The sequence below is a fragment of the Plectropomus leopardus genome, chromosome 4, assembly GCF_026936395.1.
Source record: "Plectropomus leopardus strain MGB_pleo_1.0 chromosome 4, ASM2693639v1, whole genome shotgun sequence".
In the NCBI taxonomy this organism is placed as follows: domain Eukaryota; kingdom Metazoa; phylum Chordata; class Actinopteri; order Perciformes; family Serranidae; genus Plectropomus; species Plectropomus leopardus.
In genome coordinates this window covers 13,119,140-13,135,329 of record NC_142179.1, presented here as the reverse complement: position 1 = coordinate 13,135,329, position 16,190 = coordinate 13,119,140, and the positions used below count along the sequence as shown (strand labels likewise).

Sequence of the window (16,190 nt, the reverse complement as noted above, 5' to 3'; positions counted from 1 at the left end):
TATCAATATAATCTTGTAGACCATAGACCACCATTTGTGGTGCTGCAAAACAATTCCCCATTTAACCAAACTTCACTACTTGCAATGTATCAATCTGTGGTCTTAAAACTATAGACTACAAACTAAATGCAAATAAAAAACTGGAAGTATAATGCAATCACATGGCACTTGCTTTTGGCAAACATTTCCCAAACATTGCTGTGCATAAGCTTACCAAAGATGAAGCATCAGTCTTTGCCCGAACATCTCGATAATCCCCTCCAGTCAGTGATGCCGCACAATACAAATACGGTCCTACTGTAGAGGAGAGCTGAGGTCTTCCAGGAGGGTGGAAATCTGACTTGTCAATTCCAGCCAAAGAAGCAAGCTGACCAAGACTTCAAAAAAAGAGATAAAATCAATCACAGTTTAAGTAAAGGGCACATGGATTTCATTTCTACTCAAGTGCATGCCAAAATAATCTGAGATATGAAATTGGTAAAAGGAGATAAATGCTACCTTACATACTGGATGACAGTTTTCCACAGCACATGTAAATAAAATGACACTGAGGTGCTACATCCATTACATTAACTACTTGAAGATGTGATCATGCTCTGATGGGCATCCACAGCAACAAGCGTCTTTGCCCATATGGCTTTCTCATACTGTATATAAAGTAATATTTTACGAACATAAGCATCTTTTGTTGTGTGGACCCTCATTCTTTAACATGTTTTTAAAAGGTAGCCACAACAAGGTAACAGTGGAGATTGAGGGGCTCAAGAGTAAAGGGCAAGACTGCAAGTATACTGGTTTGGTTTTGCTCTCTGGATAAAATGATGGGGAACATGAGGAACAAATAGGTCAAAATAAAAGGTCATTTTTTTAAAGCCCCCAAAAAGGAACTGCTGTTAGTTTTGGGTTTTTTTTAGTTAATGCAACAAAAAGCTGTCAGAAGAAGAAGAAGAAGTCAGGAGAAGTTGCCACACTGCGGATGCAAAGTGAAAGCAAGGAACAAAGATTGCGGTAAAGATATATACATATATAGAAATATTCAAGTACCGGAAAGATTCTGTGCCCTACCCATTCCCTGTACTTAAGGCCCTGGTTTCAAAACAGCTCAGCCTCCTTTAATAGTAGTTTATCAGTATGTCCAAACACAGGAAGCTAACAGGACCAGAACAAAGTGATCTGTGTTATTTTAAGGCATCTCAGAACGAAACGGAAAAGGTCGATTTATAAGAAGTAGCCAAGCCCTCTACCATCTTACCCTCAGTCACATGAGAAGATGCTCCTTTCATCTCTATGAATCCCCAAAAGCAGGTCCTTCCCATACCCATATTACCATGCTATCTAGTATGACAGAAAGGTTGAGTACGTCTTTCCTAATTAATAGTATGTCAAATGCAGTATGCTAAAAATACTAAGATGCAACGCTGAATCCAGTCACATTTTGCAGTGTGCAAACCAGCATGCGTTTCTGGTGATTCTGACCCACAATCCTCTGCACAGCGAAAGATGCATCACATCAACTGAGCTGCATGTAGATGACAGCTTGTCAGCTCACTGACAGCTGACAGAAGACTCCACAATGATACATGACGGAGCTTTCAAGTGACCGATGACCAGTCGAATGACACTAATAGCAGAAATAGGAATTGTTTAAGTATCTTTCTGTATCCTCAGCGCTTGTAGTTTGGAAAGAGTATTACAAAATACATCTGCTGCTGCTCCATCAAAGACAGAACTAAAATGATCAGCTGATTTACCGAGAAGCTTAAAACATGAATATTATTTTTTTGGTTTTGCAGCAAAGCCTTAATAGTCAGTGTTGTTGGTTTATGGCTGACATGTTCGCCAACTCAGAAAACTAGCAGACACCGAGCAACATGAGTATCCCACTGGAGTTGTGCAAATTGTCCATTTTTAAAAAGTCCACTAATCGCTTGTCTTGTAGCTCTGGTTTGGGCCATCAACTCCTGAAAAAAAAAAAAGGATTACTGTCTCCTACTTGTATGTCTCCATCAACCCGTTAAGTTGCAGTTTACATCCATGTTTGTCCAGACTCATATGTAGCCAAGACAGCAGACAATGCTTCAATTCTGGACGCTGCTGCAAAGAAGCCACATATTCTATAATATGGATGCTTCACACACCTTTTACTCAGCAGCAAAGTAGATCTAAATTCCCCACCCCAGTCTTCAGCTGGACACCCAAGATTAGTGTCACCTGTTCAGTATCTGTTTTTGCAGAACATCGTAATGTCACAGTGAAGTCCATCTTTGATCTTTTGGATAGAAACTGACATCATTTTATCTTGCTAGACGTTTGTGTAAAATGTCATAATTTAAGTACGGATTTTTGAGTCATGTTCAAAAATGTGTTTTGTTAGGTCACAGTGGCTTTGAACTTTGACCAACAAAATCTTAGGAGTTCATCCTTTAGTACAGGAGCAGTTTGTGCCAAATTTGAAGAAACTTTCCTCAAAGTATTTTTTAAATACTGCATTCACGAGAATGGGACAGAAGGACAGATATCTTGAAAACAAACTGCCTCTGGTCACAGTTGTGACATGACAGAGGCATAAACACATTTGGGTGTCTTTCAAGATGTTTATCCCTCATCTACTTTCACTTTACCATTTTTCATGCTGGGCAGGTTATGCATACGTGTTTGAGGTTTCCAGGCTTCCAAATACATAAAGCTGACAGCAACATAACAAACAGACCCGCGCCACCTCAGAATGAAACAGAAACACACATCTACAGTAAAAGGTCAAATTATAAGAAGTAGCCAAGCCCTTTACCATCTTACCCTCAGTCACATGAGAAGATGCTCCTTTCATCTCTATGAATCCCCAAAAGCAGGTCCTTCCCATACCCATATTACCATGCTATCTAGTATGACAGAAAGGTTTATTATGTCTTTCCTAATTAATAGTATGTCAAATGCAGTATGCTAAAAATACTAAGATGTCCCGCTGAATCTAGTCACATTTTGCAGTGTGCAAACCAGCATGCGTTTCTGGTGATTCTGACCCACAATCCTCTGCACAGCGAAAGATGCATCACAACAACTGAGCTGCATGTAGATGACATGACACTTTCCTCAAGGTATTTTTGAGATACTGCATTCACGAGAATGGGACAGAAGGACAGATATCTTGAAAACAAACTGCCTCTGATCACAGTTGTGACATGACAGAGGCATAAACATATTTGGGTCTCTTTCAAGATGTTTATCCCTCATTCATCATTTACCTTCACTTTACAGTATTTCATGCTGGGCAGGTAATGCATACGTGTTTGAGCTCATTTATTTTACACAACTGCCTTTAGATTTATATTGGAAGCTCAGGGAGAGCTACAGTGAGTCAACCATGCAATCATTTAAAATAATATAGCTATAAATATTTGCTGCTTCTTGAATGTTAAAAAAAATCTGATTGGAGATGGAATACACTCAGGATTTTTTGAATGTTGGTCAAAAATTTTTACGGCATAACTCTGTATTCTAGTACCTTATAAATGTTTATGTCCCAAAAGCAGAGCAACTATCGAGCGTTTAATCAATGCTGGACCCCCAGTAAATGTAGCTGTACACTGTTGATGCAAAGTAAATGCAGGCGACAAAGATGACAGCAAAGTAAGACAATATTGGTCAGATTCTGGTCCCCACCTGTAAGTTGTCCTACTTTCACAACAACTCAGCATCCTTGAATGGCCCTTAAAAATCACTCAAGGAAACAATCAAATAAATAAATTAACATCAAAAGTAGATAAGGATTTTAGTAGATAAGGACAAAATAAAAGGTTCAGATAAATCAGCTGGTGGTTATGTCACAGTGAAACTCGTCCTGTCAGCATGAAACTCTCTTTGAACTAGGGTCAGTACCAGGTTTCCAAATACAGAAAGCTGACAGCAACATAACAAACAGACCTGTGGCACCTCAGAATGAAACAGAAATCCAACACACATCCACAGTAAAAGGTCAAATTATAAGAAGTAGCCCAGCCCTTTACCATCTTACCCTCAGTCATATGAGAAGATGCTCCTTTCATCTCTATTAATCCACAATCCTCCTTCCCATACCCATATTACCATGCTATCTGGTATGACAGAAAGGTTTAGTACGTCTTTCCTAATCAATAGTATGCCAAATGCAGTATGCTAAATATACCAAGATGTCCCACTGAATCCAGTCACATTTTGCAGTGTGCAAACCAGCATGCGTTTCTGGTGATTCTGACCCACAATCCTCTGCACAGCGAAAGATGCATCACATCAACTGAGCTGCATGTAGATGACAGCTTGTCAGCTCACTGACAGCTGACAGAAGACTCCACAATGATACATGACGGAGCTTTCAAGTGACCGATGACCAGTCGAATGATACTAATAGCAGAAATAGGAATTGTTTAAGTATCTTTCTGTATCCTCAGCGCTTGTAGTTTGGAAAGAGTATTACAAAATACATCTGCTGCTGCTCCATCAAAGACAGAACTAAAATGATCAGCTGATTTACCGAGAAGCTTAAAACATGAATATTATTTTTTTGGTTTTGCAGCAAAGCCTTAATAGTCAGTGTTGTTGGTTTATGGCTGACATGTTTGCCAACTCAGAAAACTAGAAGACACCGAGCAACATGAGTATCCCACTGGAGTTGTGCAAATTGTCCATTTTTAAAAAGTCCACTAATCGCTTGTCTTGTAGCTCTGGTTTGGACCATCAACTCCTGAAAAAAAAAAAAGGATTACTGTCTCCTACTTGTATGTCTCCATCAACCCGTTAAGTTGCAGTTTACATCCATGTTTGTCCAGACTCATATGTAGCCAAGACAGCAGACAATGCTTCAATTCTGGACGCTGCTGCAAAGAAGCCACATATTCTATAATATGGATGCCTCACACACCTTTTACTCAGCAGCAAAGTAGATCTAAATTCCCCACCCCAGTCTTCAGCTGGACACCCAAGATTAGTGTCACCTGTTCAGTATCTGTTTTTGCAGAACATCGTAATGTCACAGTGAAGTCCATCTTTGATCTTTTGGATAGAAACTGACATCATTTTATCTTGCTAGACGTTTGTGTAAAATGTCATAATTTAAGTACGGATTTTTGAGTCATGTTCAAAAATGTGTTTTGTTAGGTCACAGTGGCTTTGAACTTTGACCAACAAAATCTTAAGAGTTCATCCTTTAGTACAGGAGCAGTTTGTGCCAAATTTGAAGAAACTTTCCTCAAAGTATTTTTTAAATACTGCATTCACGAGAATGGGACAGAAGGACAGATATCTTGAAAACAAACTGCCTCTGGTCACAGTTGTGACATGACAGAGGCATAAACACATTTGGGTGTCTTTCAAGATGTTTATCCCTCATCTACTTTCACTTTACCATTTTTCATGCTGGGCAGGTTATGCATACGTGTTTGAGGTTTCCAGGCTTCCAAATACATAAAGCTGACAGCAACATAACAAACAGACCTGCGCCACCTCAGAATGAAACAGAAACACACATCTACAGTAAAAGGTCAATTTATAAGAAGTAGCCAAGCCCTTTACCATCTTACCCTCAGTCACATGAAAAGATGCTCCTTTCATCTCTATGAATCCCCAAAAGCAGGTCCTTCCCATACCCATATTACCATGCTATCTAGTATGACAGAAAGGTTTATTATGTCTTTCCTAATTAATAGTATGTCAAATGCAGTATGCTAAAAATACTAAGATGTCCCGCTGCATCCAGTCACATTTTGCAGTGTGCAAACCAGCATGCGTTTCTGGTGATTCTGACCCACAATCCTCTGCACAGCGAAAGATGCATCACATCAACTGAGCTGCATGTAGATGACATGACACTTTCCTCAAGGTATTTTTGAGATACTGCATTCACGAGAATGGGACAGAAGGACAGATATCTTGAAAACAAACTGCCTCTGGTCACAGTTGTGACATGACAGAGGCATAAACATATTTGGGTCTCTTTCAAGATGTTTATCCCTCATTCATAATTTACCTTCACTTTACAGTATTTCATGCTGGGCAGGTAATGCATACGTGTTTGAGCTCATTTATTTTACACAACTGCCTTTACATCTATATTGGAAGCTCAGGGAGAGCTACAGTGAGTCAACCATGCAATCATTTAAAATAATATAGCTATAAATATTTGATGCTTCTTGAATGTTAAAAAAAATCTGATTGGAGATGGAATACACTCAGGATTTTTTGAATGTTGGTCAAAAATTTTTACGGCATAACTCTGTATTCTAGTACCTTATAAATGTTTATGTCCCAAAAGCAGAGCAACTATCGAGCGTTTAATCAATGCTGGACCCCCAGTAAATGTAGCTGTACACTGTTGATGCAAAGTAAATGCAGGCGACAAAGATGACAGCAAAGTAAGACAATATTGGTCAGATTCTGGTCCCCACCTGTAAGTTGTCCTACTTTCACAACAACTCAGCATCCTTGAATGGCCCTTAAAAATCACTCAAGGAAACAATCAAAGAAATAAATTAACATCAAAAGTAGATAAGGATTTTAGTAGATAAGGACAAAATAAAAGGTTCAGATAAATCAGCTGGTGGTTATGTCACAGTGAAACTCGTCCTGTCAGCATGAAACTCTCTTTGAACTAGGGTCAGTACCAGGTTTCCAAATACAGAAAGCTGACAGCAACATAACAAACAGACCTGTGGCACCTCAGAATGAAACAGAAATCCAACACACATCCACAGTAAAAGGTCAAATTATAAGAAGTAGCCCAGCCCTTTACCATCTTACCCTCAGTCATATGAGAAGATGCTCCTTTCATCTCTATTAATCCACAATCCACAATCCTCCTTCCCATACCCATATTACCATGCTATCTGGTATGACAGAAAGGTTTAGTACATCTTTCCTAATCAATAGTATGCCAAATGCAGTATGCTAAATATACCAAGATGTCCCACTGAATCCAGTCACATTTTGCAGTGTGCAAACCAGCATGCGTTTCTGGTGATTCTGACCCACAATCCTCTGCACAGCGAAAGATGCATCACATCAACTGAGCTGCATGTAGATGACAGCTTGTCAGCTCACTGACAGCTGACAGAAGACTCCACAATGATACATGACAGAGCTTTCAAGTGACCGATGACCAGTCGAATGATACTAATAGCAGAAATAGAAATTGTTTAAGTATCTTTCTGCATTCTCAGCGCTTGTAGTTTGGAAAGAGTATTACAAAATACATCTGCTGCTGCTCCATAGGACAGAACTAAAATGATCAGCTGATTTACCGAGAAGCTTAAAACATGAATATTATTTTTTTGGTTTTGCAGCAAAGCCTTAATAGTCAGTGTTGTTGGTTTATGGCTGACATGTTCGCCAACTCAGAAAACTAGCAGACACCGAGCAACATGAGTATCCCACTGGAGTTGTGCAAATTGTCCATTTTTAAAAAGTCCACTAATCGCTTGTCTTGTAGCTCTGGTTTGGACCATCAACTCCTGAAAAAAAAAAAAGGATTACTGTCTCCTACTTGTATGTCTCCATCAACCCGTTAAGTTGCAGTTTACATCCATGTTTGTCCAGACTCATATGTAGCCAAGACAGCAGACAATGCTTCAATTCTGGACGCTGCTGCAAAGAAGCCACATATTCTATAATATGGATGCTTCACACACCTTTTACTCAGCAGCAAAGTAGATCTAAATTCCCCACCCCAGTCTTCAGCTGGACACCCAAGATTAGTGTCACCTGTTCAGTATCTGTTTTTGCAGAACATCGTAATGTCACAGTGAAGTCCATCTTTGATCTTTTGGATAGAAACTGACATCATTTTATCTTGCTAGACGTTTGTGTAAAATGTCATAATTTAAGTACGGATTTTTGAGTCATGTTCAAAAATGTGTTTTGTTAGGTCACAGTGGCTTTGAACTTTGACCAACAAAATCTTAGGAGTTCATCCTTTAGTACAGGAGCAGTTTGTGCCAAATTTGAAGAAACTTTCCTCAAAGTATTTTTTTAATACTGCATTCACGAGAATGGGACAGAAGGACAGATATCTTGAAAACAAACTGCCTCTGGTCACAGTTGTGACATGACAGAGGCATAAACACATTTGGGTGTCTTTCAAGATGTTTATCCCTCATCTACTTTCACTTTACCATTTTTCATGCTGGGCAGGTTATGCATACGTGTTTGAGGTTTCCAGGCTTCCAAATACAGAAAGCTGACAGCAACATAACAAACAGACCCGCGCCACCTCAGAATGAAACAGAAACACACATCTACAGTAAAAGGTCGATTTATAAGAAGTAGCCAAGCCCTTTACCATCTTACCCTCAGTCACATGAAAAGATGCTCCTTTCATCTCTATGAATCCCCAAAAGCAGGTCCTTCCCATACCCATATTACCATGCTATCTAGTATGACAGAAAGGTTGAGTACGTCTTTCCTAATTAATAGTATGTCAAATGCAGTATGCTAAAAATACTAAGATGCAACGCTGAATCCAGTCACATTTTGCAGTGTGCAAACCAGCATGCATTTCTGGTGATTCTGACCCACAATCCTCTGCACAGCGAAAGATGCATCACAACAACTGAGCTGCATGTAGATGACATGACACTTTCCTCAAGGTATTTTTGAGATACTGCATTCACGAGAATGGGACAGAAGGACAGATATCTTGAAAACAAACTGCCTCTGGTCACAGTTGTGACATGACAGAGGCATAAACATATTTAGGTCTCTTTCAAGATGTTTATCCCTCATTCATAATTTACCTTCACTTTACAGTATTTCATGCTGGGCAGGTAATGCATACGTGTTTGAGCTCATTTACTTTACACAACTGCCTTTAGATTTATATTGGAAGCTCAGGGAGAGCTACAGTGAGTCAACCATGCAATCATTTAAAATAATATAGCTATAAATATTTGCTGCTTCTTGAATGTTAAAAAAAATCTGATTGGAGATGGAATACACTCAGGATTTTTTGAATGTTGGTCAAAAATTTTTACGGCATAACTCTGTATTCTAGTACCTTATAAATGTTTATGTCCCAAAAGCAGAGCAACTATCGAGCGTTTAATCAATGCTGGACCCCCAGTAAATGTAGCTGTACACTGTTGATGCAAAGTAAATGCAGGCGACAAAGATGACAGCAAAGTAAGACAATATTGGTCAGATTCTGGTCCCCACCTGTAAGTTGTCCTACTTTCACAACAACTCAGCATCCTTGAATGGCCCTTAAAAATCAAGGAAACAATCAAACCATATCTCAGGCTGGGCAGGTTATGCATACGTGTTTGAGGTTTCCATGTTTCCAAATACAGAAAGCTGACAGCAACATAACAAACAGACCTGCGCCACCTCAGAATGAAACAGAAACACACATCTACAGGAAAAGGTCGATTTATAAGAAGTAACCTGGCCCTTTACCATCTTACCCTCAGTCACATGAAAAGATGCTCCTTTCATCTCTATTAATTCGCAAAAGCTGTGCCTTCCCATACCCATATACCATGCTATCCTGTATGACAGAAAGGTTTAGTATGTCATTCCCACCAGAACTCATCTGTCATTTACCTTGACTTTGTTTCTTTTCTGCAGGGCAGATAGTGCTTACATGGCTTGTCTAGTACTTATTTACTTTAAACAGCTGCCTGTGGTTTTATATTGGGTATTTAGGAAGAGCTACTGGGAGTCAACCTGACAATCTTTGTGATATTTTGAAAAGAAACAAAAATCATATTACTTTAAATTAACTTTAAGGCAAGCCAAAGGTTAAGCGCTCTAAGCAATTAACAATGAATAATGATTGGATTGACTGATAATAATGATTGTTATAGTGGCCCTACAAATACACTGAAAACAATCTCTGATAAAAGAAAAATGTGACAAGGAGAATGACTAATAGTTAAATTACATCTGAACAACTTCCCAAAGGGATTCTGTCAGAGCGAAACTCTAGTTTGACCCAGGGTGTGGATCACTGGGCGGGAAATAACAACATGGTCCAAATGTATGACCTAAGGACTGAATGACCAGTGATGCATAATGAAACTGAAAGTTGCATGGCTAAATAAAGACTTTCCTTAAATCATCTAGATCTAGAGCCAAATGGACACAGTCCAGTTGGAAAGACTAATGTTGTTCTGGGAAGTTGAAGCAATACCCACCCTGCGTCCTTGAGCAGATCCAGGAAAGCATGGAATTTGGTGAATGAGCTCTCAATGCTCTCCAGCACTGCCTCATCTTCAAGAGCACCAAGGGCAGGTGGTGCTGATGCAGAGCCGGCAGCTGCAAGCGCCTCTGACAGGGAGAGGTTGGTGTCACGAAGACGGGCATTCTCCAACTCAAACTGAGAAGAAATAAGAAAACAATAGAATGAAAGGGTGGCCTGAAGCCAGTCTCTTGTTTGTTTAATGACCAAACCATTTTTTGCACATAAAACACTACTGCAATTTAGAGCCTTTAAACTGTTCAGACAAAATTGGGCGAAGTAACCCATTTTACTTTCCTTTAAAGGAACTTTCTCACAGTTTTAGACGGAACAATAAACACTTCATTCTGAAGTTTATTGACCATAATTATCCAAAACATCTTCAGTCAGACTGACCCTCGACATATTTCGCGTAAGGGTGAAATAAAGATCATATTAGGCTATGTTTGTCATATGTCAGTATTATTGAGATTATTATTACCTCCGTGAGCCTTGACTCAGCTTTCAGTCTGGCTCTGCGCTCCTCAGCGAGCCTCAAACGACACTCTTTTAGCTCCATCTGCAGGACATGCAGAAGAACACACGCAAATGGACATCATTCTCCATGTAAACTTTTCCTTTGTCCTGTCAGAAAAAATAAAGATGTGACTAACCTGCATATGTTTAAACTGCCGTTGAGTGATTCTGTCTTGGAGACTAAAAGAAGACGGTCTCTGCTCCACTTCTACCACCACTTCTTCCTCTTCCTCCTCCTCTTCATCTGAATCTGACTCCACAGTAACTTTCACAGTCGCTGCACCCTGATAAAAACCATGTATTTCCACAGATGGTTATTTTTCACAGCTGTCTGGTCCATTTCAAATGTTTAGTCATTTTTACATTAATACACTGTACATAAACAAAAACAACTCACCTGGAAACTTTGATCTATCACACAAACTCCAGGAGGCATTCCTCTGCAACAAAGGCATCCAACATAATATTAGTCTTTGATTCACCGAGTGGCATCACAGCAATACCCGGTGAATGCTTTCCGATTAAAGGAGGTGTAATTGTGTGACAAAAAAACTTACAAAACAGTGCAATGGTTCTTCTGTCAATGTTTTACAATAAAAGGATGTCTTAAATGTATCAAATTGAACAGTGTCTTTTTTCCAACTAAAAGTAAATTAGTTTGCAAACATCTCCTCACCTCTGACGTCCAGCTCGTGCAGCAGCACGCCAAGGCACACGACAGGAGCGGGAATAGGGTTTCTGTGTGTGAGAAACACCTGAACTCCGTCCTGCAGGAGATGTTCCTTTACTAGAGGCTGCAATAGAAAGAGAGGCATGTAAAGAACTACAAATGCTGGAACAAAAAGCTTTAAGCTACGGGTTTTTTTCTGGACTATTGGGCTCTGTTTTAATCACAGAGACACAGACTCTGGTGGTGAGGAAGGATATATTGTGTGGATCAATAAGGTTCTCTAAATCTAAAAAAGAAGGTTCTGAATATCACAAGCAAAAGCAAATAAAGGCTGAAGAGTCCAGATGAAAATAATTATAGTTACTTTTTAGTTATGATACAGCATGGCACTCTTCATGTTTTGCTTTTGATATTTACTACAGGGAATCCAAAACAAAAGTATTTAAAAGTAGTAAACGTGGTACAGATTTTGTCACAAATAAACGTAGACTTGTTGTTAAAAATATTTTTAACATACTTTTATTTCATATTAACCATATATATCTTTTTTTTGCACTAGTCAGCAGAGTTGTCTGGAGCAACAAAACCAGGACAGGATAAAGTTCTTACCATGTCTCCAGATGACTTAAAAGCCAAAAGGTGAGAAGTCAGAAAGACACAATATGAGTGTGAGATATTAGATGCTATCTCAAACAGTCTTCAAAAAATCCAACATTGTGACAAGATAGTGCATAGTTGCACAGGTTGGAGACCATCAGATTTGTCTTTTTACCATATCTAAATGCATAAATTGCAGTGTGATATCTGAACACCTGAAACTGTTTGATGCTAGTAACTTAGACAGTTTAGGTCATTATGGGAAAATATTCTTTGGGCACTAAACCCTTTTCCAATGATAATTACATAGAAATGATCCAATATTTTTTACAGACTGATTATGTGACTATATTTAATAAAGCATTGTGATAAACAAGAAAAATGTATGCATATACCTATCCTAAATGTAGTTTTTCCTCTGATTGCACTGGGAAGTGCTCGCCTCTTTGGACCAGCTGCTCTCTGTGGCTCTGAGGTTGCAGGCTTGATCCAGCAGTACTGCAGGACAACATCAGGAAGACACAAGACAATTTGGTGACTGAAGCCTACAAAAACACCACTCACTCGCTAAGACTTGAGATGATTTTATCTTTAGACACTCACCTCTGGTGACTGTCCTTCAGCATTCATCAGAACTTTCTCTAGTATTGTTTTAATTAGTACCTTGTCTGCAAATCAAAAACAAAAAAACATTCACCCAAGAAAAATAATATCCAAAAATGTATGTTTTTTTTCTGGTATAAAAACACTAAATGCTCAAAACTTGGTTAAATGAGTATGCAATTTGGACACAGCTCAGTAAAAATCTAACAGTGCACTAGCTGCACCTAGAGGCTGCAGTGTTTACCACACCTGCAATACTAACGTGCTAAGTGGAACAAACACCATACCAATAATTTATATAGACCAAAGTTGTATGCAGTTCGAAAAAAAGGCTCATTAAATTTTTTTTGATTTTGTTGAGGTTCTTTCTTACCAACTAAAGGGTTACTACGTATATCCAGTACACAAAGAGCAGAATTAGTTTTCAAGGTTTCCAACAAACGACGTGCTCCTTCATTGGATAGACCGCACCTCTGCAGATCCACAGCTGTTCAACAAAACACAAAACTGAATTTTAAAAAATGCAGTAAAATTCCTACAAAATTGAAAATGGGGGAAAAAAAAAAGAATTTCTGTGTGTCTTATCGTATTTCTCACAAACTCACACACACTTACTAACCTTTAACCCAGAGGTCCTCTGCCAGTTCTTGTGCAAGAGCAGCAGCACCCCTGTCCCCTATCAAAGTGTTACAGTTCAGGGTGACACGGCGGAGACCTCCCATTCCCTCAAACTGTGGCTGCCGATATCTCAGAGACTCTGCCCATGCCGTACCATGCCGCTGCATTCCCTGATGCTGAGAAAAAAATGCAGTCTTATACAAATATGTATTTTTTTTAACACTAGTCATTTTAAAAGTAAGGAGTGGGCGCACAATAACTCAATAATTTAACTTAATAATTTAATTAATTTAAAAAATAGTCCATTACACAGGAAATAGTCTGGCAGTGGCAGTTAAAGTTTTAACAATGACATATTGTACCTTGATGATGCTTGCCATATGCTCTGCCCCTCTCCAGGTGAGATTGCATCCTGTAAAATCTACCGTCCTGATGCTTGTAGAGTATTTAACACTTTGGCAGATGACTAAAACATAAGAAAAAGGAAGTTACACAGATGAGACGCTCACTCTGAAGGTTTTCTGAACAATACAAGGAAATAATACATACCCTCTAAGCCCTCATCAGAGATTGGACAGTTAGCCAGAGACAGGTTTTCCAAGGAAACACTTTTTGCAAAACCCTGGAATAAAAAATAAAATAATTAAAAAACAAAAACAAGATATTTTTATGTTTTACCTAATTTCCTGTTTCAAGAGATCATCTGCTTGAATTAATCTTCACCCAGGTTTTATATCCCATACACCTAAAAGTTATGTTTTCCTCCTCCAAGATGATAGTATTCATACAGTAAACCCGATTATCTCTCAGCACTCACAGCTCAGAGTGAAAGAAGGGAATAAATACAAATGACATTATGATTGTGATCCCCCACAAAAAAAGTAATCTTAAATAAAAACCCAGTAATAGAGTCTAATCCTACCTTTGTTAAGGTGATGAGGTCCCTTTCTCTCAGTGGAAGGCCATTAAGCTGCAGAGTCTTGAGGTTGGGAGAGACAGTCAGACACTCTCTCAGGGCCTTGCACAACTTAAATGTCATGTCCTTAGAGCGAATGGCTGGGATCTTCTTCCTGAAGCTAGATCTAAAGTACCTTCTATCTGAAATTGGTGGTGATATGATCAATGTTGATGTGCAAAGTTGGTAAGTCATTCAACTTCCTAATTTAAGTCATGGTGCACACGTTTCAATAACATTGGCAATTAAGAGGGTATACATTTTTGTGTAAACATTTTAATTTTAACTTGATGAACCAGGTTTATTTTCTGCCTTACCTGCGTCTCCGGAGGCCAGGCTAGCTTGGTATGTGCTACTTATTGCAATGTGGTGCAGGTGTTTATTGATGCAGATAGAGTTGAGAATGGGCTGCCAGTCTGTGAGTTTGACCCGGTCTCCGTTAAAGTCCAGCATCCCTTTGTCAAGGTTCATCTTAACAGCGGGAAGAGGGACTGATTCCTGTCTGGCACAGGCAAAGTCATAATATGCCATAAAGTCCTGGGCACCCCGCCGCCGGATGTGAGCACTGTCTTGAACCATCTTTGACCTGGGAAAAAAAATGTTGTTGTTAATGTTGGAGTCCAAGCACTTTTTTTTCTATTTGTAAAGAATTTTGTGGATGAGATGTTTAAGTGATGTACTGAGTGCTTGTTCTATGTTGAAAATCCTAAAATAAAGGTTTTAAAAAACATAAAATTCAAAAGGCATGGCTCAGAATTTCTTAAGTGGGGTTGTATGAGCCACTTATTTATAGTCGGTGTATTACTTACAATAGAAAATTCAGTCAGCACTCCCCCTCTTTGGAGAAGCTAATACAGGTGTGGACACAGAAGCTAAGCGATCTACTGCCGTGGACGGGGTCAGCAATAAAACATATTTTTCCCTCCTAAAGAAAGTCCCACGTAAAACAAACCTAACCTAAATCATCTTTCAGGTGATTTTCAACAGGAAGCCTTTCACTGCTTTTGTTAAAGACAGATACCATAAAGATTAACAGTGATTTAACATCGCTAAACACAGGAGCTGCTGGTCTACCACTGCCTCAATCAGCTGTTTTTTATGTTAGTATGTGACTTTGGCATTTTTTACATTTAAAGCCTTTAAACTTGTAAATATGTATAATGTTCTGAGTGTGTTACAAATATAAAACTATGTGCCTGGTGCTACAATGTAATGTATAAGTATAAGTACTAGTATGTTAAGTTAGAAATATAAAATTTGTGTATGATGCTACAACATACATATACATGAGTAAGAAGAAAGATAAGAATATATACAATATGTGCAATGTTAAATATAGCCTACATTCAAGAATACACAGAATATTGCACATTTGAATAATTGTAAGATTTCTGCAGTTGAATTATTACATAAATTATTGCAGTTAAGACAATGTATAAGAATCATTGCACCTTAAAAACCCTATTGAATCTGTTTGTTGTTACCTAAAAGGATGAGGATAAATAGGGAGACGTATTTCAATAGCTCTGTCTGTAAAGCCAAGACCTCTCCTGTCACTACCAACTTGTCAGCCTTTCCTCCCTGGCTGACCTACACGTTCAAGATAACAGCTCACAGATTTAAGTGTAACAACTAGAAGTCTGAGTTAAACATTTAAAGTAACATAAAGGCTGAAAGATGATCTAGTAAACTCGTACAAGCGTTACAAAATAAATTGGCACGTAGCTACAGTGTAGTGAGTTCAGAGGCGTTAGCAAGCTAAGCTCCTAGCAACCGTTGGTGGCGGAGCGACTCTGCTAACGGTCATGATTTTAGCTGTACTTTCATGCGTTGTTAAATAACATTTAATCGATTAAAACAATATTATATACCTTGCTAGCAAAGCTGTGGACTGTGTAGTTATAGCACCGCTCTCTCGGTATTCCTTGACCACTTTTGGATAACTTCTGCCGTGTGTTATTGTTGTTGGTGTGATCGGCGCTCAAAAGTGGCGCTGTTGTGTCAGTAAAACCTCGCCCACATGTCTTCCT

The 16,190-nt window shown here is 38.9% G+C and overlaps 1 protein-coding gene across 1 annotated transcript in view; it reads right to left on the bottom strand.

Annotated features, from left to right (window-relative positions):
* cep78 (centrosomal protein 78) overlaps nt 1-16,190 on the bottom strand; it is a 26,076-nt gene extending 9,886 nt beyond the window's left edge. Inside the window, exons 1-15 of the mRNA XM_042488413.2 lie at nt 16,032-16,190; nt 14,478-14,746; nt 14,128-14,303; nt 13,755-13,827; nt 13,568-13,671; nt 13,207-13,381; nt 12,961-13,074; nt 12,588-12,652; nt 12,380-12,482; nt 11,394-11,511; nt 11,115-11,157; nt 10,855-11,001; nt 10,683-10,760; nt 10,158-10,339; nt 215-377 (exon numbers count right to left, since the gene is read on the bottom strand). Coding sequence (XP_042344347.1) covers nt 215-377; nt 10,158-10,339; nt 10,683-10,760; nt 10,855-11,001; nt 11,115-11,157; nt 11,394-11,511; nt 12,380-12,482; nt 12,588-12,652; nt 12,961-13,074; nt 13,207-13,381; nt 13,568-13,671; nt 13,755-13,827; nt 14,128-14,303; nt 14,478-14,739 — 1,803 coding nt within the window. The 5' untranslated portion in view covers nt 14,740-14,746; nt 16,032-16,190. The remainder of the gene's footprint in view (nt 1-214; nt 378-10,157; nt 10,340-10,682; nt 10,761-10,854; nt 11,002-11,114; nt 11,158-11,393; nt 11,512-12,379; nt 12,483-12,587; nt 12,653-12,960; nt 13,075-13,206; nt 13,382-13,567; nt 13,672-13,754; nt 13,828-14,127; nt 14,304-14,477; nt 14,747-16,031) is intronic.